Source organism: Eurypyga helias, unplaced genomic scaffold (assembly GCF_000690775.1).
Source record: "Eurypyga helias isolate BGI_N326 unplaced genomic scaffold, ASM69077v1 scaffold74, whole genome shotgun sequence".
Lineage (NCBI taxonomy): Eukaryota > Metazoa > Chordata > Aves > Eurypygiformes > Eurypygidae > Eurypyga > Eurypyga helias.
This window is the reverse complement of record NW_010244102.1, coordinates 8,299-32,945: the sequence shown is the minus strand read 5'-3', so window position 1 is coordinate 32,945 and position 24,647 is coordinate 8,299. Positions and strand designations below refer to the sequence as shown.

At 39.7% G+C, this 24,647-nt stretch overlaps 1 protein-coding gene across 2 annotated transcripts in view; it reads left to right on the top strand.

The window, feature by feature from the left end:
- The window catches only part of MTMR1 (myotubularin related protein 1), a 33,014-nt gene extending 9,329 nt beyond the window's left edge, over nucleotides 1-23,685 (top strand). For both annotated transcript variants that reach the window (XM_010149615.1, XM_010149613.1), the window contains 8 exons: nucleotides 33-182; nucleotides 1,065-1,253; nucleotides 1,874-2,059; nucleotides 4,472-4,678; nucleotides 5,493-5,585; nucleotides 10,715-10,828; nucleotides 12,210-12,386; nucleotides 23,185-23,685. In XM_010149615.1, the coding sequence (XP_010147917.1) occupies nucleotides 33-182; nucleotides 1,065-1,253; nucleotides 1,874-2,059; nucleotides 4,472-4,678; nucleotides 5,493-5,585; nucleotides 10,715-10,828; nucleotides 12,210-12,386; nucleotides 23,185-23,349 (1,281 nt within the window). In that variant the 3' untranslated portion in view covers nucleotides 23,350-23,685. The remainder of the gene's footprint in view (nucleotides 1-32; nucleotides 183-1,064; nucleotides 1,254-1,873; nucleotides 2,060-4,471; nucleotides 4,679-5,492; nucleotides 5,586-10,714; nucleotides 10,829-12,209; nucleotides 12,387-23,184) is intronic.
- Nucleotides 23,686-24,647: the final 962 nt, after the last annotated feature.

Here is a 24,647-nt window from a genome sequence, read left to right as displayed (position 1 = left end):
GAAAAATACAACAATGTTTTGCTTTCATACAGGGATTGCCCAATGAGAGCTGGAAAATATCCAAAATTAACAGCACCTATGAGCTTTGTGATACATATCCTGCTATTCTTGTTGTGCCAACCAGTGTAAAGGATGATGACCTCTCAAAAGTGGCAGCATTTAGAGCAAAAGGCAGAGTTCCAGTAAGTGAAACTTTTACGAGATGAATGCTCTACAAATTTGTAGCGCTATTCTTGTTGTGCCAACCAGTGTAAAGGATGATGACCTCTCAAAAGTGGCAGCATTTAGAGCAAAAGGCAGAGTTCCAGTAAGTGAAACTTTTACAACGAGATGAATGCTCTACACATTTGTAGCTCATAAGTAATTATCAGAGTTCTGTTTGGCTTTTTTTTCTTTTTTTTAAATAACAGTGGAGAGGCTTGCTTCCTGAAAGGGTGGGTGGGCAAAGAAACAAGAATTAGGCTTGACAGGTTTAGCACTGAAGAGAGCAACTCAAATGTGAGTCGAATTGCGTGGTTATTGTGCCATGTAATAATTTTTTATTTGAAGTTAATGCTTGTAAGCCACAACGGTGTCTGATGCTAATTGACATATTGTGTTCTGATTTGGTGTGGAATGTGTAACAGCCGTAGTGGTTTTCTTGAGAACTGACAAGTTCTGCAGGTAGCCCAAGAACCCCTTTAAATATGTTAAATGGTGACAGTTTTCCTGACACAGATCAGCTTAGCAAGGTACTGCATGGGTTCATAGACTTCCACATGGAAGTAGTTTTCCTTCCTCCAGTGTTCCTTTTTTTCCTAATTCCTAAGATGCAGTAGCAGGCTTAGTTTTTGTTGAAAATAGAAGCTAAGGTGTTTACTATCACTTCGTATTTCAAGCTCAGATTTGGGATGAGCAGTGCTAGTGTGCTGTCAGTATGGTTTCGCATCAGCTTGTCCTTAAATTTGCCTTTGTTGATTTGCCAGGAAATAATGCCACGTAGGCCCTGTGGTTCTCCAGTTGCACTCTGGCCTGCTGCTTTTGTAGTAGAATAGTAAACTGGAAATAATTTTCTTTTATTCCAGGTTTTATCTTGGATTCATCCAGAGAGCCAAGCAACAATAACACGTTGCAGTCAGCCATCGGTAGGCCCAAACGATAAACGTTGCAAAGAAGATGAGAAGTATTTGCAGACAATAATGGATGCCAATGCTCAGTCACATAAACTTATCATCTTTGACGCCAGACAGAATAGTGTTGCAGATACAAACAAGGTAGGTGGGTGTCATAACTAGCATTAGTAGTTCAGTATTACAGGGCTGAAGATTGAGTAAGAGATGAGAACTTGATGTCGAAAAGAGATTTAAAAAGGGTCTCTAAAGAGGACGTGGGAAGGAAGGTGGGTGGCTTGTAGCATTTTGGAAAGACCAACAGGAATTGAAGGCAGCATGAAGACATAGCTGAGAAATGATGCAGTAAAGCTCACAGAAGACCAAAGGTTTCAGTAGTAAAAAGGGGAAGGTGTATGGGTGTATTATCTAATGTAGCCTATTATCTAATCTAATCTAATCTATTATCTAATGTAGCCTATTACAATTAGAGTTTCTTTCACCTAAAAAAATAGCCTAGTGCTTCTTAAAAAAACAAAAGCCAAAAAAAAGTTTGTTTTTAGTGGTGAAATTATTATCTAATGTAGCCTATTACAATTAGAGTTTCTTTCACCTAAAAAAATAGCCTAGCGCTTCTTTCTTTTCAAAAAAAAGTTTGGTTTTAGTGGTGAAATAATCCTTTCTCTCAGAAAATCCTGAAACCTGACCAAAATAACCCACTCAACCTTATACTGAAGTCCTGCACATGTTCTTTTCTTCATCTCTTTTTACTTTTTGAATGACAGGCAAAAGGTGGAGGATATGAAAGTGAAAGTGCCTACCCAAATGCAGCGCTGGTCTTTCTGGAAATTCATAACATACACGTCATGAGAGAATCCCTGCGTAAACTTAAAGAAATAGTTTATCCTACCATTGATGATACTCGGTGGTTATCAAATGTGGACTCCACACATTGGCTGGAATATATACGGGTAAAATACATTTGATGTGAAAAATCAATTGCTTTTTTAACTGTGTTTTTCATTTGTATTTCTGAAAATATTACTAAAATATTGTCTAGATTTAAGTACGTTGCTTTGATCAGGGTAATTTCGTAAAAAAAGCTTGATTTTGAAAGGGTCAGTTGGAACATAGCATTTAAGCATTCCATAAGAACTTTGTACTTCCACTTTTATGTGTTGGTAGGGGATGAGTTAATTTCTAATAGCACAGTATCACACGTAGTGTTGGACAGTATTTTATTTTCTTGAGAGGGAATATTTGTGAGCAGTCCAGGGTTATCCCTGCTTTTTGGAAGAATGCCCTGGGAACTTCAGACTATATTTGAACAACTGCCAGAAGAACTTGACTGTAAATTCTGCAGTCTTTCTCATCCTTCGCTCCATCAATGCAACATTGGTGTTCATGTGTCGGGCACCTACATTTTCATGGGCTGTTTATAGTCAGTGCTCTACTGGGCTATAATCTGCTCTATTATTTAACATAATATTAAAATAAATCACAGCCATACTCAGTTTTACAGTCTGTTTCACTAACCTCTGAAATGCTTTTAGAATGGATTATTTCATTACCACATTCGCTCCCCTGTTTATGATGCATATGGATGGAGTGGAATTTGCTTTATTAGCAAATGGCTCAAATGTTACTCATGAAAACATGTTTGGGATCGTTCATTAGTTTTACTATTTTGTCAGCTAGCGCTTGCTGACTCCTGCAGGAGCACCAGTAGAGGGAGCAAATACTTAATCAAACGAATTTAATGATCTTATGGGAACAGTTGTATTTGCTTGTTCTCTTCAAGTTGGACCATTTCAAACAGCTTTGGGAATCTGAGTATCTGGCAACCCTTTCTTATCAGCCTGGCCTTAAATACAATAGCCTGTTTTTAAAAGGTGGGGTTGTTTGGGCCGGTGGTCACCTTTCACTGGCATCGACCCCTAACTGAAATACTGTGATGGCTGCTAAGTTTTACAACATCTATAAAAAATAATAATAGTTTGTGGAGGAAGCTGTTTTCTAAAGGCTTTTGCCCAAAGTGGAAAAAACTGCTTCCCCTACTCCATAGATATTTACTGAACTAATAGGAACTCTGTTTTCTGTCTCCCGTTCTCTGCCTTTTGCCTGCGTCTGTTCTATCCTTTCATTTTCAGCTGTACTCCTTCATGGCATCTGTGTTCTCTTTAGGACAATTTAGAGCAAGCTATTGCATACCTGTCTTATATAGATTAGTTTTCTGCTCTTATTGAAGGCCAAATTGTTTTAATATTTGCACTTTTTTAGTGCAGTAGAGCTTTGTAACTGAAGTAATTGACAATTAACTGGTTCAGACCACAAGCTCTATTCTCCCATAGAAGCTTTTATATTGTTTCCTGATATTTCCATCCTGGCATCCTCCAGTTTTACCATAAAAGAAACGATCAATGAAAGATATAATCAATGAAAATTGTCTCTAAAGCATAGTTCTTGAAATAGCTTTGAAGACCGGTTTTGTGCACAGCTTCTCCAGTGGATTCTGGCTTTCCTACTTCCCAGAAGATGTTTTCACATGCCTGGGAAGGAAAAAATGCAAGTATTTTGCAAGATTCCATTTCCCCATGTTGGAATGCAGAATAGGAATTTCTCCTGTTGTCCTATTCTAGTGGCTGTGTTTTTTTTCCCACGTACTTTTCAGTGCCCTGACAGGTCAGGTTACAGAGACAAATCTTCATGGCAGAGAGATTATTCAAGATTTTTAAAACTACGGGGAGAGGAGTAACAAGTTCACGCAGGTGATCTCAGTCCTGTTCTATCTCTTTCCATTGCTCTCCAGCATGCTTCTGAAGCCACGCTATTAATGGTCTGCTCCTGGGCTGATAACAACTTCATGCACCAACAAATCATCACAGGCTCCTAGCCAGTGGCTTCAGGGTTTGTTTGGGTTGTGATGCAGATTAGCTGGGTACTTTGTTTCTCTAAGCCTAGTAGCTGAGAAGCAAAAGCTGAGGAAGAAATAATGATTAATTACTGTGCAAATGAACTTTGAAAACATGGAACCTTCAGCCTTTGGAATAGGTTACAGTATTTGTGTCTTTTCACCATGATACAGGATTTCAGATTTAATTTAGAGAAGGGTTCCCAGGTTCTTTTGCTATGTGCTACTAATAGTGGAGAGCTGGTAAGAACTCTCTCCCAGAAAACTGAGTGCCCACAGTTTTTGTACCTCTAAGAGTATGCATACCACCATTTGGAAACCTCTAATTTAAAGCAGTGTTGTCCAGATGATTATGTAATTAATCTGAAACTGTAAAATATATTAACCTTAAGAGTATAGCATTGTTACCCTTTTTTGGTAGAGTTTTGGTTAGTATTTAATATGCCTGTTTGTTTCTTTCTGTGTATTTAAGATGCTTCTTGCCGGAGCAGTAAGAATTGCAGATAAAATTGAATCTGGTAAAACCTCTGTTGTGGTACACTGCAGTGATGGCTGGGACCGGACTGCACAGCTTACTGCGCTAGCTATGCTTATGCTGGACAGCTACTACAGAACTATCAAGGGGTTTGAAGTTCTTATAGAGAAAGAATGGATAAGTTTTGGACACCGATTTGCAATGGTAAGCTGAAAGATTTAGTGTGCAGTTTGTCATCTTCGAGGCTTTTATTTGGAACAGCATCTTTTCTCACAGTACTCTGCTGCATTTTAGTTATCTCTGGTGTCCTTTTAATGGAGTGAGTGTGTCAGAGAATGGTGACCTGTTAATTTTTAACAGGAAGTCTGTGTGAGGTATAATATAAAGTACATGAGAATTGAGTGTCTTGAACATAATCATTAAAGAAAAAATCACATGGCTTTTTGATGAGGAAGAGGGATTGTAACACTTTGCTTCATCTTTGACAATCATGAATGGAGAAACAAGGAAAACAGTTAAGGTGTCTAGAAGGTAACATTGCTGTAACCATTACTCTGATTAAAGGTTGAAATGTTTCTTTAATACATGGGCTAGTGAGGAATTAGGACATCAAATATTATGCCATTTCGTGGGTTCTGACTCTAAGATGGTTTAGGAGAAATGACATGTAGCTATGGCAGGTGGATATGGAATAATCATTGTTTCAGTACAGTCTTAGTGTAAATACCTACCACTTTGACCCACTGGTAGAAGTCAGTGGCTGTGCAGAGAAAGATAGAAAAAACTGGCACAGCTTTGTTGACCAAGCGTCTTTCCAGCTCTGCTCAACAGCAAAGGCATGTGCATAAGTGATTGTTGGGATACTTTTTTAGTAGTTAAAAAACACAGGTTAGCACTATGGAATATCTGCTTGTCATGTTCACATTGGGAACATATTTAAGAGTTACTCAGCTTTGAAGTGTTGGGCTGGTACTGTAAATACACTAGACTGACATAAAAAGTTTGTTTTGACTTTCAGCGGGTGGGACACGGAGATGATGATCATGCTGATGCGGACAGATCTCCCATTTTCCTTCAGTTCATTGACTGTGTTTGGCAGATGACAAAGCAGGTAAGATGCTTATGAGTGTATTTCTGTGAGGTCTCAGTCTTCGTCTTGGAATCATAGTTCATGTACGAGAATGCATTCCTTTGCAGAGCAGTAGCATGTTTTCCTGAAGTTGGTCACAGTATGGCTGCACCGTGCACATGTTTAACTTTTTGCTCAAAGTGAGGTACAGGGAGCTAGAGAAGTATTGACTTGAAACCAAAATACCAAGAATCTTTTTTTTTGAAATAGGCTTTCAGAGGATTGTTTGATTATATAAACTAGGGTTATTGATTAGATAAATTATTTGCATTGCATATTCACTGGTGGAGTGAATAATAGAATGGTTTGGGTTGGAAGGGACCTTAAAGACCACCCAGTTCCAACTCCCCTGCCATGGACAGGGACACCTTCCACTAGACCAGGTTGCTCAAAGTCTCATCCAGCCTGGCCTTGAACACTTCCAGGGATGGGGCATCCACAGCTTCTCTGGGCAACCTGTTCTAGTGCCTCACCACCCTCTTCGGGAAGAATTTCTTCCTGACATCCAATCTAAACCTACCTGGTTTCAATTTAAACCCGTTACCCCTTGTCCTGTCACTACTTGTAAAAAGTGCCCCCCAGCTTTCTTGTAGCCCCTTCAGGTACTGGAAGGTGCTATAAGGTCTCCCCGGAGCCTTCTCTGCTCCAGGCTGAACACCCCCAACTCCCTCAGCCTGTGCCCATAGGAGAGGTGCTCCAGCTCTCGGAGCATCTCTGTGGCCTCCTCTGGACTCGTTCCAACTGGTCGATATCCTTCTGATGTTGGAGGCCCCAGAGCTGGATGCAGTTCTGCATTTGGGGTCTCATGAGAGTGGAGTCAAGGGGGATCATCCCCTCCTGTGACCTGCTGGCCACGCTGTTGTTGGTGCAGCCCAAGATATGATCAAACTGGTAAGGAGTGGGATGGATTGAGATTCCCTTCCCCTGGTTTTAAAGCCCCGAAGCCCTTATACTGAAGTCTGTGTAGTATGTGACTTGTTCTGAAGAGGGAAGGGGAACAGTCTGGTTCCATGTGATGCTAGCTCTTTCAGATCTTGTTACCATAGTCATTCTGAACATGGGTCTTAAATCTCACATCATAGTTCAAAACTTGTATTCAAAACAGCCATCTTCAGTGCTTTATGAAAGTTCCCTGCTGTAGTACTGGGTCCTTGTCCAGAGTTCCTTGAAAACTTTCTCTTTCTGTGTATCTATATTTCATCATTAATGAGCTGTTTAGTATGGCTGGAGAAAATAAATGAAAAATTCTGCCCCTCTCTCAGAGGAAAGCTCATAACAATAGCAAAGAGAAGCAGTTCTAAACACCTGGTAGGAACAGAAGTCCTCTGGGGAGATCCTTAATTGAGAGCAGCCTCTTCTGTTTTTGTGGTCTCCCTTGCTGCCTCCTATTTCTTCCTATAAACAGTTTAGTTCCCTCTAGTTTACAAAAAAAAGGGGGGGGGGGAATCTATGAAATGTATTGCCAATACCACATCTGTTCAAAACCTGGATCCAGAAACTGTTCTGAAATTCATGAACAGGAGTGGCATTGAAAAATCATTACTGGTACAGTAGGAAAAAAATTGAAAACATCATTCTTGGAGAGTTCTTGCCCACTTATTTTTTTTTGTTGACTTCAGCACTTACAGAATAGGTGTGAAAATTGTAGTTACCTTGACATGGAACTATGAAAACCAGGATTCTATTTGATCCTTGTGTAGATCACTTGCTCATAAAACTTTGCTAATTTTGTGCTTCAGAATTCATGGTAAGCATGTGTGAAATGTTCCAAAGCTCAAATAAGTGTTAATGACTGCAGGAGGGGGCAAGAGCTCAGGTTTGGGCCTGGGCTCAAAGCAAGCAAATTTTCTCTTTCGTGTTCTAAGAATTACATTCTTAAAACAGTTGACTTAATACAGTGAGAGAATCTCTAACTTCCCACTACGATAAAAATTTCCGGATAGCTTCAGACAGTGAAACTTCAGGAAAATATGAGGCTGTCAAGGATTATTGTTTGGGTTTTTTTTGTTTGGTTGAGTTTGTTGGGTTTTTTTTTTTTTTTTTTTTTTGGTTTGGTTTGGTTTGGTTTGTTTTTTTTTTCTTAATGGTCTTCCTGACACACAAATACAGTAATAGAGAATTTGAGAGAAGTACAATAATACCTGATTTTAATAAAAAAACATACAGTGAAGTGATCTCTCTCCTCTGTTAGTAAATTCTGGTGATTCTGAATAGCAGATGTCAAATTGGAAAGGCCACAGGTGATCTGATTAAATACTGACGCCCTGTTAGATCTTACAGTTTTCTTTCATTCTCGCATGCAGCATTGCACTCAAGTAGTAGCTTTGTACCTTTCATGCACAGAACCCACACGGGAGGAAGGTGTGTTTAAAGCTGGCACGAAGTTGCGTCCTGTTCGTTACCAGATGGCATCTGTGGCCAGAGGCGCATTTTTCACTGGTTTCAGTAGTCTACTCTGTTATGAGATCTAGTGGTCAGTTAACCCGATTCAGCCCAATTCCACAATCATAGGAACTATTCCACAAATTGTTTCGTCTTTAAATGTTACTCTAGTACAGCACGAGTTCATTGATTAAAAAGCAAGTTTATTTTGCATGTCTCCGAAGCAGATGCCACTTGGCATCATCAGACTTCTAAACAAGAGAGTTCTTTTAAATGCCTCCTTCACAAAAACCCCCAACAACTCCAGCAGCATCAAGTGGGAGATTTTAATGACCCGTGTGTTCTCTCACAATTAGTGGATTTGACAAGAAGTAAATTTTCATTTGGGGAATTTTTCCACCTGAATCTTCAAACAGACGCTAATGGGCTTGGAACTCCAGAGGAAAGCGTTTTTAGGTCAGTGATTTTTCAGCAGCGGTAATAGAAGCTTTACAGTCTTGATACATCAGCTCCAACAGTACAGCTCTTGTATCCAAAGACAGGGTTTCAATAAAGTGCTATCACTTATTAATAAATTAGTTGGAATGCAACCACTGATGTATGGAATTTTGAATATGCTTCACTGGGTTGGAATAGCGGCCATGTCGGCATCCGTCTGATTAGTATGGACCCGTCACAACACAGAACCCTAATGTGACAAGGCTCATTAAGTGCTTTCAGTTAAAGAGAGTCCCTCTAGGAGAGGCTTTGGCTTCAAAGTTATTTCCAAATATCATTTTGATCCTTCACAAATTATTTTTGCTCTCTGTGTCTGATGGCTGCTTTGGGCTGGACGCGGGAGATTGAGGTCTGAGACCCACTGAATTTTCTCCTGACTTGGTTTCGCACACCTGCTTATCGGGTTCTGTCCATCCGTTTTTAAAATCGTAGCTGTGTGGTTAATATCACTGCACGGAGCATCGCTGTATTGTAATTAGGTTTTGGTGTGGTTTCCTAGAGAGAAAGAAGTGCTGTAAGTGTTAACTTTTGAACATGACTGAAAAAGGATTTGATAATCTTCTTACATGTTTTATGAAAACAAATGGCTAGGTGATTGAAGACAAACCAGTGATTTGAGAGAGAAACCCCAGCGTGAGCACGCCGTGCTGCTGGACAGCGTGTAATGCGCAGCAGTCAGCAGTAAGGCTCCGCTCAGTGTGTGAGCTGTGATACTGATCATTCCCTTCCTCAGAATTTTCGGTTGAAAGTTGGTGTATCGTAGCTTGAGAAGTCTTGGAAATAGAATGTTTTTGCAATGTTTGACTTAAATCAATCTTTTAAAAGAACATTGCTTAAAACGTAAATCCTTCTGGGTATGATGCCAGCACACCTATTGTGTGTTACTCAACTCTGCTTTCAACACGAATAAACGGTTGCCCGTCACCAATCACAAATGTCACTGAAGAGGAATTTCTGGATCCGCAAGTTCATCCACAGTCCCAATTGCTGCGTTATCCCTCCTAGCTATCCTTGTAAAGTGGCTCTCTAGTCTCTCATGCCAAGGTGTTCAGTGTTCTTCAGTGAGACGTAACAGAAACTGGTCCGCTGCTCCCTTCAGGTCTGAAATACTGGCTGGAGGTTTCTCCATGTAGGAGGAAATTCTTCCTTACGAGTCTGTAGCTCTGCATTTTAGGCTGTAAAGATGTACTCCTTCAGTGGGAATGAGCAAAATTTGTTTCATTTGTCCTAATAATTAGTCTCTTACAACATTCTCTTTCATGGTAATGAAGGAAATTCTCCTTCTTAAATTCCTTTAGTCTTGTGATTTTTTTTTCTCCTAAATGTTTATCATTCCATATCTGTGTTTGAAACCCTTGTCATACTGAATGCGGTTATTTTGACACATCAAGCAGTTGCCATATGTGGTCCTATCATAAAATGTGATCGAGGAAGGACCTTTTCCATCTGAATAGGTAGCAGCCCATGTAGTTTGCATTCATTTTTTTCCTTTATGATTTTTATAGCACTACAGATTACGATGCATCTTAAACATTTTGACTGTGTTCAAATTTCTAACTCTTTTTCCTGGAATGTATCAGGTAACCCCTTCTTGCAAATAAAATACCGAGTGGTGCTGAATGGAGTCACAGTTCTTTTATTTCAGACGTACAGGATTTACTTTCGATGGAAAAGGAGAGGGATTAAAGGGTTATTGTACATAGCTGGTGGTAGACCGGAGGGGTGAAGTGGAGAAAAGTAACTTACTTGGGTAGAAAGTGGAAGAAACATTTTACCTGTGTGTTAGTGCAGTAGTCTTTGTTTTTCAACTCATTGCATGTTAGAATAGGAAATAAAATTAAATGTCATGATATTTTCTTTTCCAAAATGATCTATTGTCCTGTACCAAGAGAAATAAAGCGTATATTGGAGACAGTTTGGGGTGGGTTAGAAGTCCTTACAGTGGATCGCTTCGCGTCCCCAGTTGCACATTGGCTAACATCCCTATGTTTGTATTCCAGTGCGTAGTGAATGTCAGGCTTGTCTCCCAGGGCTGTTTACGAAGAAGTACGCAGGTGAAATGTACTGTTGTACTGGGAGTTACTGAAATTGCAGAGCTTTCCTGAAAATACTCACTAAATAAGAAAAAAAAAAAAATCCTATCTGAATCTTTTGGTTATTTGTCATGTCTGAATTTCTTCCTTTTTACACTGTTTAAAGTTTAAAGTAACGTTAACAATTTTTTATTTCAGTTTCCTGCAGCCTTTGAATTCAACGAGTTATTTTTGATCACCATTCTGGATCATCTTTATAGTTGTCTTTTTGGGACTTTCTTATGCAACTGTGAAAAAGAGAGATTAAAAGAGGTAAGTAATTAGTGTAATACAAATTCTTAATTGCTTGATTTTTAGATGAAGGTGCTTTGGATACAAGACCTAAAAACATCTGAGCTGTGGTTTTGGATACATTTGTCACATAGTCTTAAAAGACAACACGGACATGAAATTTCATGGTATGAGAAATATATACTGAATGCCCTGCTCTTAAATGAGCTGACACTAATTTTCTTTAGTTACTATTTGTTCAGGGGTTTGAGGGTTTTAGAAAGTCCTCTTTCACATATTTCTAGCTGACATATGCAATTTTAAGTATTTATTATCAAATTATGTTAGCATTGCTTTTGCTATTTCCAGAGGAACTCCAGTGGATGATTTTGCAGGTCACTTTAGGATATAATTAGGTGGAAATTATGGTTGAAGTCTACAGAAATGTAAAATATCTAAATGAATGCAGTTAGGACTCAAGGAAATACTTTGAGGTTGGGGGGGGAAATTTAAGTTTGTTAATATTCCAAGTACATTTTCACTTACTTTAATCTTTGTTGGTTTTAACACTTCATATTTTTTAAAACAAGTAACAATTCCTTGCCATAATTAGCTTTGCTATTTTTTTGGTCTCTACTACTTCTGTAGGGTAAAAAAATTGCTCGTAAATACCACAAGGTGGAGCTGAATAACATGTTCTCAGCAAATGCAGGGTTTCCAGACAGCTTTCTTTCATGAGTAGTCAGATGCAATTATGAATAAATAAACGCAGTTTAAGACTCAGCGGTAGTAGAAACACATGCTTTACAACACCGAAGGAGTGTAAGATGGCAAGATGAATCTGAAGTTCAGATTTCCCATCTTTGATCCAACTGTGACTCTGCTGATTGCATTTAGAATAATACAACTTTCAGAAGTGCAAATAAAGATAAAATAGGCATTTTAAAGCATGATAGCAACTGGTAGGAGCAAATAGTGTGAGTGGGGGAATTGAATAATTATTTTTCACCGATGCTGTTTTCAGTCTTCCAAACTACATCTCTCTTCACTGATTTTCTTATCAAAGCTAGTTTAATTGTTTTTTTAAGTTGGTCAGCATGTAACCACACATTTAAGTGCTTATAAACATTGGTGTAAATTATGAGCAGTACAGCTTTCTTTTGCTCAGCTAGAGCTTGGTGCCTCTGAAAATAATATGCCTGAATTTCCTTTCTCAGTTAGCCTTGGACCAGAATAAGTGTTCAGATGTTTTCTAAAGTTTTCAGGCTGTTTACTGATCAGCCACTGGAAGCGTTCTCAGAGTGCTTGCAGTTTTCTAGTAGAAAAAGGTAAATTTCACAGACAAAATTACTGATATGTAGATACTAACCTCCTATTTTAAGGTTTTGCAGTCCATGTAATTAATTTTTCTTTTTTCAATCAGGAGGTGAGCACAAAGACTGTATCGCTGTGGTCCTTCATAAATAGCCAGTTAGACGAGTTCACGAATCCCTTCTACGTAAACTATGAAAACCATGTCCTGTATCCTGTTGCCAGTCTGAACCATTTGGAACTGTGGGTGAACTACTATGTCAGATGGAACCCAAGGATGCGGCCTCAGGTATGAGCTTTCACATGACTTTTATGTTTTAGTGAAGAGCACAGAAATTGAAAAGAATTATTCTTTTTCATAGTCAAATGCAGCATTTAATTTCAGAAGTGCTCACCACGACGCACATGTTTCGGCTGATAGGGAAAAAGGTGATTTTTCTTCAAGAAGATGCAGGATGTGTTCAACCTTGGTAAAACGATGTTTTCATTAAAGTCACCAGAAGAATAGGGAGTTACAGTATCACTTTATTGGCTTGTGAAAGGTGACAGATTAACAGTCTTTGTTGAGCCAAGATTACTTTTATAACACTTCTGTAATACTTCATAACACTTTTAATACTTCTAGTGTCTTAACCTTCTTGTAGGGTTTAGTGTACCTTTATTTTTAATCATGTTTTGCCCATTACCAACAATGATACAAAATATAGCAGCAGTTTCTGAAAGAACTGGGCTATGTACTGACTCATTTGTGTAGGCTCCCTAAACTTAGCATCACGTCGATGCTTGTCTTCCTTGGAACCTTTATGGTTCCAAGCTGGCATGCTGAAGATGAAACACTCCCTATACATGCTCCTTGATTCATTCAGTATTTTTGCTTCCAAGTAATGTCTGCCCTTCAGATAAATCTTTAAATCTTGTCAGACAAATACTCCATATGCTGTCACGCTTAGAAGTCTGAAGAAAGAACATTCAGTTTGTGCCCCAACCACAATAGATCTGAGGGTGCTACACCATCTCCTTGTTAAGGTAACATTCCAAGATACCCCCAAGCCTGTTACGATAAATTACCTGTATTAAGTGACTGCTCAAGAGCCGCTTTCAGCTTCTGACGGTTAGAATGAGACGTGATTTTCAAATTTATTAGACACCCACAAGTCAGAGGCTGTTGTAAAAGACAGTGTTCCAAGGTAAGTTCCAAGGGCAGTACACATGTAGAAGTCCAAGCATCTGAGAAATAACATTTAAGGTCCTGGAAAAGTCTGGATTACTTGCTTTCTCACTGACTTGTTTCCTCTGAGCTACTTTGTCTCCTGTACTTGTTCTATTTTGGTTGATGTAGTCCTGTTAGGTGTCAGTGTGTGTTAAAAACTGAAGGATACTGTATTTTAATCTTTATGGTTTTACAGAATAATTGTCAAGTGCTTTTTAGCAAAATGTCATCTTTCCCTTAGCCTGCTCGCTGAAAAACATTTGTGTGGTTTATGCACGTATTAGTATGATCGACCTGCAGCAGTGTCAGTTTATTGCTTGTATTTAATTGAGATCTATAGGCCCTGAAAGTGAGCAGGCTTTGTAAACACGCATGAAAGCTAGTCCCAGTCCAAAGAGAGGAGGGTGGGGAAGAGGTGACCTAATGAGAAGACACCACAACCGTCATAAGCTTAGTGGCAGGCTCTGCTCATGCCGTTGTCGGAGAGCACTCAGGCACACGAGCGCGTGTGAGACATTCATCTTCGTTGGTCCTTGAGAACAGGTCCCTCAAATCAGCAGGTTGAAGGTAGTAAAATTTGATGATCCTGGTAACTGCCTTAACTTTACTACCGCCTTTTTTTCTTGAAGAACTAACACAACGGTTTTGGTTTTTTCGATCTGCCACATTAGCTTTTTCCTGGGAAGATACATCATGCCTCTCCTCTTGTCTCTGGCCTGAATTTATGTGATATATGTGACAAATATTTGGGAGTGTTTTGCATCTGCTTGGATAATTTTGCTGCAGAAATCAGGTTTTTTGTTGCAGAATTTGTGTTCTCCAATCTATTTACGAAAACACAAACTCATGCAAACAAGGAAAAGGTGTTGTGACCACCATATACTGAGTTTGCTTTCTTCTGTACTTGCATTCTCTAGTTCCACGCCCAGTTAGCCAGATCAGTAACATTCAGACCATTCAGTAACGGCAAAAAAGACGATCGCCATCGTGACGCCCAGCAGGTCGTCACTTATCTCCAGTGAAAAGGTTTCTTAAACAATCAGTGGATTTATTAAAAGAATGGGCATCTCCACCTACTGAGAGAAGGTGGTTTTGTTGAATAACTTTCGTTGCGGTTCTTTTATTTTTCAACTGGAATAAGAGGAAGTTAAATATTTAATGCCGATGAAGAGCAATTCAAGGCAACCTTGCATACTGTCTTAGTTGCAAAACCTTTTTTAGGAAACGAGAAAATGTTTCTTGTTTGCTAGGAGCTCACCGAAAAGGAGAAACACTTAATTATATGAGTTTAAGGGAAGATGAAGAAGAGTCCTTTAATATAATCAGAATGGGTGTTTGATACCCATTGTCAACCAACTTCAAATTACGGGAGGGGAAACTTGCAAGAGCAAAAGGGCTGTTTTAATTTGAGGCAATATTTTAGGTTTTCTAATTTCAGCTTTATTACTGAGTGAAGCTTGAATTTTTAAATGGGCTGAGAGAAGTTAATCATTGCACTTCATTGACTTTTCTATTGGAAATGAGCATACGTTACCTTTAATTTTTTTTCATTTGAAAATTACTGAATGCTAACGGGATATAAGCATTTATTTTTGCTTTTTTTGTACTCTGTTCAAATACCTGTGTCTCATCAGACCTCTCACAATACAGTAAGGTCTGATCATCCTTGTCATTGCACTAGGACATACAGAGTTCGGAGTTATGTTCTGTAAACAAAAGATTGCTTATAATGATGTATCTTCAGTTCTATCCAAGTTTTGTGGGTGGCAGAATTGGTGGTTTTGATGTTGTTTATTTGCATCAGGAGCCTCATTTTAGGATTACAGATGTTTTGCTATAGGTGTGGTGCAATTAGGCGACACACGGTCTCCTTCCATAGGGTTCAAAGCTCAAGTGTCTGGGAAGTGAACAGCATGGAAAATATGAGGTTAAATGTGGACATCTCTAGTAGATTCCCTTTTTGCTAAATTGTGCTTCAGCAAGGTCATTCTAATTCTTAAATGAAATAAAATGTTCCTTGGTTTCAGTTTGGAGGTGTTATATCATTATTGACTTCTTGTCCCAAGAAAATTAGGTTTTAGTCCTATCTTATTTGAGTTCATTGACTGAGAAGAGGGGTTTTTTTTCAGATTTACCCTTTCCTTGGGTTGGAGAAATGTGTATTTATCTGTGACATGTGGAAGATAAGCTGTTTCATTCTCTCGTACAGAGGTGTGTGCTCTGCGGTTACCTGCTACTGGACTTCCAGACTAGTAGGGAGATGACCCTACTAGTCTGGAATAGATAAGACTGTATGATGCTTTTGAATTTTTTTCGGCTGATATCATCTATTTCTCTTTCCTTTCCTCTGTAGTCATTCAGAACTCTTCTTTACGCTGGTTTGAGGAGTTCTGGCTGTCAGATGTCGGTTAGTTATCTGCTTGGGCAACTCTGGAAGGTGGGGAGAACACAGCAAATGATTTTTCTGAATATGATGTCTGCAGGGGCAGTATTTTTTTATCATTCACATAAGCAGAGCATGAGTAGAAGTTTTGGTCCTTTCAATTCAAGCTGTGCCTTCCTATGTGAGAGGCAAGGAAGAGAATGTATTTTAGTCCAAAAATTTACATAGCGTGTTAGCGTAGGTTTAATTTTGTTTATGCCTTCTGGGAAATGACATTTTAACCCTTGGAGTACAGGGCTTAAAATTGTTTTAGTTGTGGGATTTTTTAATTTTTCTGTGCCTGCTGATTTTTCTTAAAGCTCTGGAAATTTGGCCACTGTGCTAGAGATGATATCATAGGAATCCCTCTAAGTTTTTCAAATTCATTCTTTGTGTGGACTTTAATCCAGAATACAAGGCTAACAAGCCTATAAACTTGAAATCTATAAACTTGAAATTCAATTCACCTGTTGGAATGGGATCATCTGCTAAAGGCAGTCTTTGAAGCTTCTTTGAAAAGCCAGGGAAAGTTTGTTCATAGGTTAACAGCTGGCTTTAAAACAAGGAAAGAAAAACGTAGGAATAAATAACTGTTCAGTACATACAGAAATGATCTGGAAAGCATATAAATAGGTTACAATGATTGCTGCTTCTTTTTTTATGCTGTGCATAGAATTGTAGAAAGATCTGATGTGTTGAACAGTTGGGTGATTAGATGTCAGCTGTCAATAAACACAAAATATTGCATATTTAAAAGAACAAACAAGATGCTAGGCGTCACTGGAAAAATTGCTGAGAATAAACTGGAAAACAAAATCACTGAGATGCTTTGTCCTGCACATAACAGGATAAGACTTACTGTCTGGCACGTGGGGTGTTCACGTCATTTATACCTGCCTTCAGCCACGTTGGCTGGCATTTTCCTCTCTGAGCACGTTAACATTGTTTGTGATATTTTCAAAATTCATACCTATAACACCATTTCGTGGCAGGAAAAAGCTGCCATGTGGCTCTGGAAACACTTGGCATTGTTGCCCCACAATCCGTGGTCTTCTGTCCATCTTTTTGCATGAATGACTCAGGCAGGGGAGATGTCAGGAGAAGGAATCCCCTTGTGCGTTAGGTAGCTGTTACCTTAACGAAGGAGATTTCATCCCTGCAAGTTTCTTGTCCGATGAGGCAAGTTTCTCACAGTACCTGACAGTTTCTATCTGGGTGTCTGAGTCAAAATTTCCAGAGTCTGATTTACTGCAGGTAACTTGCATCAGCGGGTAAAACTCTCAGCATTCAGTTGATATGGAATAAAATAAAGACTGCTTATCCTGTGTGCTGAAAGAATCTTATAGTAGTTATTTACCAAGATACCAAGAAAAGATTGGTATCCTGTAGTGAGCACAGCACCAGAACACGCATGGAAAGGGAGGAACTAGTACTGCACAAATAATCTTTGGTAGTTTCTAACATACTTTGAAGAGCAAGCACTCAAAGCATTGCTCTAATCCATCAGATGTCTACATCTACATGGGCTGTAAGTTTTAACAAGCGATGGCATCAGCCTGTAGCATGGTTTCCCGAGTCTGGAAATCTGGTTCTTTGCAAAAATCTGTGTTCCAGTTCCCACATGGTAGGATTCATTATTTCTGTTTGCTAGTCATTGCTTGGTTTCCCAGGAGTATACCTCTACAATAAGTGTGGAAGTATTGATTATTATTGAAAACTGCTGTTTTCATTATCTGAGATTGCCTTTTTCTATGAGTATACTGTTAACTAGGTTTTAAAAGCAAGCCTGTCAGAGTTTCAGCTCTTCTTGAAAAGGAACAAAAAGCTCAAGTGAGAGATATTGTTGTCTTTCCGATGCACAGAGTAGGTTTTAGAAAAACCAAGAGTCTTAAGTCAAGCAATGAATTTAAAATAACCATTTTCCTCTGCAGCCTTTCTTCCCTGTTGCTAAAATAGATAAAGTATACTCGCTGAACAAGACAAAATGCATTCACTGTTGAACAATTTTCATGTGAATGACTGTCCTTGAGCTAGTACAGTAATACACAGTAGATATCCATCCAATTAAGACTTGGCGGTACTGTAAGTGAGTGGCTATTATAATTTCTTTTATACCTATCTCTGTGTTGACAAATTTTGCTATCCAAAAGCACTCCAGAATCCTGAAGGATTACTTGGGAATGAAAACCTGAAAATCAGTACTGAAAGTGAACTGCAGTAATTCTGTGAAGAAGGTGGTTTGAATGTTTTTGGAAATGAAGCTGTCTTATGCCTAGATATTTTTCATGTGTTGTAGAATGTATATAGTACAGCTTAATTGTAGTTTCTGTGTGGGTGTAATTAATTAAGGTAATACTAACTTTTAATGGAAAGGAAATGTATTGTTTTTCAGCCCACTGAGGTAATAGTTTAAATAACATGTGAAAACCACCCTGAAGACCTAATGAGCAATGGCCCAGCCAGTTTTCCAGCCCAACAAAACCACAGATGCACTGCTGGGTTAGGTTTATCTGTGTAGGCTCCTCTTGTGCAGCAGAAGTGGGTCTTTGCTTTCCCCTGGAGCATGGGCAGGAATGATGGGACCTGGCTGCAGTGGCTGGGTGTTGCCTAGCAGCATTACTGCGGCAACGCACTGGGAAGCTGGTGTGACAAAGGAAAGGATGCACGCTTTTCTGAAAATCGGGTATCCATACAGTGGAGTAGAGCAGCAGAAAATAACCTGAATGCGACTGGGTGTTGGGTCCAGAGTCCTGTTTTGAGCTTCTACTCCTAATTCGAGAGGTGGGATGAGAGAGTAGAAACGGTACGTCTGCTGCCAGGCTCCCCACAAATTCATCTCGGTCACATTAATTATATGCTTTCTTAACAAGACTGTAATAAAAGCTCGCCATGGAGACACTACTTGTGCTGTGCAAGGATATGCTTCTAGGGGTAAGGAGGTAACAAGATCTTTTAACAAATGATCTCCAGACTTCTTGTTCCTTGCAGAATCTGTCACTCTTCCAGTCCCTTTTATTCCAAACAGTGGCAAAATAGAGGAGAACCGTGTTCCAGCAAGCCATTACAGTGTTATTGTGAGGGTGGTTGGATCCATTCCTTTCTGAAGAAGGCTTTATTTGAGAGAGGAAGCACATGCTGAAATGTAACGGTGTGAAGTGACAAAAATTGAGAGAGTTACCTGTACGAATTTGCACAGGATGGTATGAGGAAACACTGGCAGCAACAGGTCTTTAGGAAATGTGGAAATGGAATAAACTTATTTTTCTTTCATTATTTTCTTGGGTTATGTGACAGAATCATTTGAAGGTGTTTCATCTTCTTACCTTTCTCTTCCTTCCAGGATAGTGGGAAGCTGATAATTCCAGCTCTATTTGGTTCTCTTAACAGCTTCATTTAAAAAAAAATACATGTGACTTGAGATTGAGGCTTTGTTTTGGGCATTTTCCCCCTTTTTCCCTCTAGCACCAATGTCTGTCTTCACTTTCTCACATTTAAATTTGCTGCTTGTCTTAAAAAAGGGAAGTTACTGCAGAAGAATTTAAGACATCAGGGAAAAACGCAGCTCCTCGTGCCATGCTGTCTTTCAGGTCGTTATGTAGGAACGATAATATTTTTTATATCTTTTTGCTATTTATACCACCTTTTTCTTACCCTGCGAGCGTGTAATTCTAACATGGACCTTTACCACTAAAAAATCAGTTATCGTCAGCTGCTTGAAAATACCCTGAAAGTGCTTAAGATTTCTCTAGACTGAATTTGACGTGGTGTTTCATTAAATCGACTTATGTATCGGAAGTTTAGTGCGTGAAATGTAGTTTTTGAAATTTATTTTTTTAGATCAGTGTGCATCTACATGATGCCGTGTTAAATGGCCAGCAGAAAGAATCTTTTCCTGGGAAAGACTTGAGATCAGAAAACCATTCGTATTTACGCCACCGCATGAAATGGCACGATGATATCTATGTAGGACTGTTGCGGTGTTTACATCGAACGTGCATTTTGAAAAGATGGCTGACATTTAAAAAGTGACCCTTTTTTTCCCATTATAAGACCTTACTCTGCCTTGCTTACAGCTTTGCCGGACGCTGATGATTCGTATTGAGTCACCAAGTATGTCTGTCTGATCCAAGAAGGCTCGGTTGCTTATGAGAATGTGACTAAGAAAAATGTTTTCCCATAGGAAAATACTGGTATTGTAGCCTTCTTTTGTTGGGGCAAGGGGCTGGTGTTCTGTAGTTATTCCATCTCCAGGGCAAACGTGAGATTTTAGGAAGAGAGATAATGTTTCAGAAATGTGCCTGCTTGTATCCTGGAAGAAATTCATCCGATTTGGAAGTCTGAGGCTGGAAAAATCTCAGTGAATTCTCAAGGACTGAGAGTAAAAGGACTGTGAGATGGATTTGATACAGAGTCTGAGAGGTGTGATGAACTGGGAATAGGAACTAGGAGTGAATAATGTTCCAAGTGTTGGAGCTCTTTGCTTTCTGTTCAACTGATGGAATACAACCTGAGAAATTAGGCTGGAGGGGCACAGATGGAAAACTGCCTTGCGGGTGCGGGAGCAGGAGAAATGAAGTTTCTCCATGCCTTTGCCACGGGATTCCACTGTTGTAAGGGAGACCCCAGGAGCAGAATGGTCACGATGTGTGCACTCCTTATTTACAGGGTGTCCTGCTCACGAGGCTGAATTGCAGAATTCCCAAGTTGTCTGATAAAACAGTTTGAGATCCAAGGCATGCAAAATTAGGAGGTGCTTGCTTCAGATACTTGTCTGTAAAAGTGGAGTGTTAGTACTCCCATACCTCATTAGGGTGCTGCAGAAATAAATGTGTTTCTTGACATGAGATAAAAGTACAGAAAAGGACACTTAAGCATTTTAAGTTCAGAAGAATAAATAAGGAATGGGGTCAGGTACTGCAAAGAAAACTAAATATTGAATAACTGCTCACTAATTGAGTAGCATCAAACTGTGCACTGAATAAATGAGGAATACAAGGGGAAGCTAGTATTTTAATGTTTATTTAACCAATATTTTATACAGATGTACAGGAAGGCTGAATTGAGTTTGGAGAAGTAATCTTCATTCTGACACCTAATTTTTCAAGGGTGTAATTTTGCAACCTTAATGTTGAAGAGTTTCTTGTGTGACCTGAATATACACAGACTTTTAGAATGTCGTTATTGTTATATAGCTAATTTATTTCAAGGCAGTCCTGTTCTTCGAGCTGCCGGGAGAACAGCACTTATGTCGAAGTTTGAGCATGTGTCTTGTTGCATTAGGTTCTGGGGGAATGCAGAAGGATTGAGACGTGCAGCACACTTGACACAGCATGCCAGGTTCCACAGCGGCTTCTGTGGCGTGTATCCTGAGAGGATTCCCAGTGGGTTCCCCAAAAGCCAGTTGTATGGAATTGCTCTTTATGAATGTTCGAGCATTGTGCAGTGGAACACACCGAGTAACACCCGTGTGAGAGGTGTTTCAGAAATCGGCCTGCTATGCTGAATCATGATTAAGCTGTGCAGAACTCAGGTGTACAAATCTCCCGTGACCCAGGGCTTGCGTGACTAATGATACCAATGGTAAATCACTCTGTTACAGGCCTGAGTGTTTCAGGAAAATGTCTTCATCAGGGAGAAGGTGGGAGTGTATGAGGGATCTTTCACTCGAGGAAAGAAAAAAATAGAAGGGGAGTGCTAATTCCAGAAGGTCTCGTCTTCAGTGAAATTTGAATTTTCCATAGTGTGTATTGCAGCATCTTGGACAAACCATCACCAGACTCAGTTTTGCCATGTGTTAAGGTGTATGCATTTTCTGTTGACCACCTCAGAAAAATGAGATTGCCTTTCTGGAGGGTGTGCTTTGTGTTTGGTGAGGGAAGGAGGCTGTTGTCTGCAGGCTCATGGCCTCACTTGTTAAAGTTTGTACGGTGGATGCAGCAGAGGATTGCAGGAAAGGAAGGAATTCATTGCGTAGCCAAGGCAGGACTCTGGGGTCATGGGGAGCTTGGTGGTGTGCAGTGATTGTTCTGCTGAAGACTCAAAAAGTTATGCTTCTAAAATTGTTGATGGCATGCTGGAGGAATTGATGGCACCCAGGGTACTGGGAGCAGCACTTTTGAATACAGTGGAGTTTCTGTTCACGGGCTAAGCCACAAACAAGAAAAAAGCGTATGGCCAAAAGGTATTGACCTAAACCAGACAAACTGTTGGATGCCATTTATTCTTTTTAGTTAGAACTAAATGTAGAAATGAAAAGGTATTTTCCTGTTTCAGAAACGTGTTAGATTTTGAAAATGTCAGAATCAGATGCATGGATTTGTATTGAATTTTCTTTTTAAAGCCTAAATTCACAAGATCTTAAGTTGTGACTGAGTTGTGTGTTGATGGCAGGATGAGAAACCCTTTCTGGTTTTTGCTGTCTTCTTCACAGAGCACCGTGTGAGAATTTGGTGCATGTGAGGATTTCGTGATTGCCCTGCAATCCCTTCTAGGCAGCGGAAAGCAATGGTGGATGAATGCAGATCCCTGGAGCCTGGCACTGCAGAATCCCAGGGTATAAATGACTTAAAATATCTAGCAGTCCATAGGTTTCTCATTGCTGCATTTCCCCGTGATTGTCTCAACAGCCCAATTAAAACTATTTTCCCATCTTGCTCTTTACAAAAGCTGTGAACAGTTTATTTTATACAGGATAAAATAAATTAAAAGCAATTCACAGCCAAACTTCCATGGCCTTTGTGTGGTGGAAGAAAGGGAGGGCCCTTTGTGCTCGCCGGAGATAACAGATCCAGCTGCACAGACCAGTGTGCCTTGCGTCTTCCTTTGGCCTTCACGTAGTTGAACATTCCAGATGAGCGTGGAAAATGCAGAGGAGCATCTCTGGTGTTTTTCGGGCACTGTCAGCAGTAGAGACAGAAACCTGATCCACATCTGCGAAGGGTTTATCAGAGTGTGACTCCGGGAGGTCCACCACAGTTTACTCGGCTGCTGCGCTTCGCTCACTGGCAGGCTGGAAGGGGTCAGACTCTTGGAAAGATGCCTGGTTTTAGAAGAGTAACAAGATGCTCTGTATGGAGCCAGCTTTGTGAACTCCCTTTACAAAGTAAGTTCTGTTCCAACAGGCAGGGGAAATAGTTCCTGGAAAAGGCATCTTAAGTTCAACTGAAAGTGGTATGGATATGGGATGGGGGTGCATTTACTGGATTATGTATGGTATCCCATCAGCACTGCAGACCGTCTTTTGAATAGGTTTCCTCCCAGCTGTGGTGTTAGAAAGGGAGTTTGCTGAAAGGTTTCATTTCAAATGACCGAAGGAACGCTCTCCCTAAATACTGATACACTGAAATTCGTTGGTGTTGGATTCATTGTGTTGCTGAAGGAAACAGTGGAAGCATTGCTTGAGAAGGTAACTCACTGTGAGGGCCAAAGTAAGCCTTTTCTCTCTTCGCCCGGCAGGTTCCAATCCATCAAAACCTTAAAGAGCTCCTCGCCATCCGGACAGAGCTTCAGAAGAAGGTGGAAGACTTGCAGCGGGAAGCTGCTACACGATCCATTTCTTCCTCCTCTGATAGAGGTTCGTCTCCTTCCCATTCAGCCACGCCGGTGCACACCTCCGTGTGACGTGTAACAAAAGCCATGTGAACTCCTTTGTGTCAGGTAATACAGAGCAGAGGGTGAAACGCTTTTCCCGTCACAAAAGGATTGTGAGTGACTTGTAATTGCTGTGATCTACATGCCTTACTCTGTGTCTGATATTACCATGATGAGGCCAAAAAGAGCTTCAATAGATGTGATGTGTTTTCTTGTTGGCAGTTCCCACATGTGTTTTGACATCTCTAGCTAAATCACCAATTGTGAAATTAAACTTTGTTTTGAGCAACTAACAATTTCACCAGCCTAAAAAGGAACCCATCTGCCAAGCAGACAGAGAAATGCCTCTCACATTGCCCAGGGTACCATGCCTGGTTGAGGGAATCAGATTAAATCCCACACGATGCTGACACAGAACGTTTTCTGAATGGGAGCTCCTTATTTCACTCTGTAATAGATATATTTTTTTTTGCTAGAGCAATTTATTTTTTTTAGGTAATTAATGCACTTGGACATTGATTTTAAAATAAGTGTTTACCAGTGTAGTCAGTTTTACATTTTGACTAAATATGCCATTAAAAGTGGATGAAGTTAAGCTGGATTTATCAAGTATACCACACTGACTTGTACGATGTAATATATTTGGTAAAGCATGTATTTTAGGTTTTTTAATGCCTTTTGTACAAGTTGAAATAAAGTCTTTTGACCGTTTAGCTTATTGTTCAGTTTCAGCCTCCCGAGAGGGGTAAACTTACTCATGTCTTGTACAAAGCAAAAGTTTGTTTTCTAGCAAATGGTAATATTTGGGGTTGGAATGACACCAAGCTGTGTAAATTGTATAGTCTGTATAGCTCCAGGTTTTGTTTAGCCTGTTTTGGTTTAAAGTGTACACACACAATGCAAAGCTGTGTCCGTTTATACACATGTGTATGTGATGTTCAACATATGCATACTCCGTGGTTTTAAGCTGGAAGTTCAGAAGGTGGATCCTGCCTGTCCAAACTCTTTCAAAGACCTTAACTTGTAATGACTTTGTTTGACAAAGTTTTTAAATAATATGATCTTAATTGGTTTTCTTGAAATAAAGCCTCTTGGCTTTTTGGTTTTTTAAATTGCTGCTAGCATTTTTTTCTATAAAGTGACTAATGGTGTTTTCATTTGAAACATACATTCCCAACTTTCTTTTATCTCCCCCAAGAAAATATTCATATCGGAGAGATTTGATTACTATAACATCCAGCCTTTTAAAAACTTACTCAGTGGCCACCTTGGAAGGCCCAGAAATGGCGCATGCTGAAAATTTTCCCTGCTTTCTTTTCCTTGCTGTG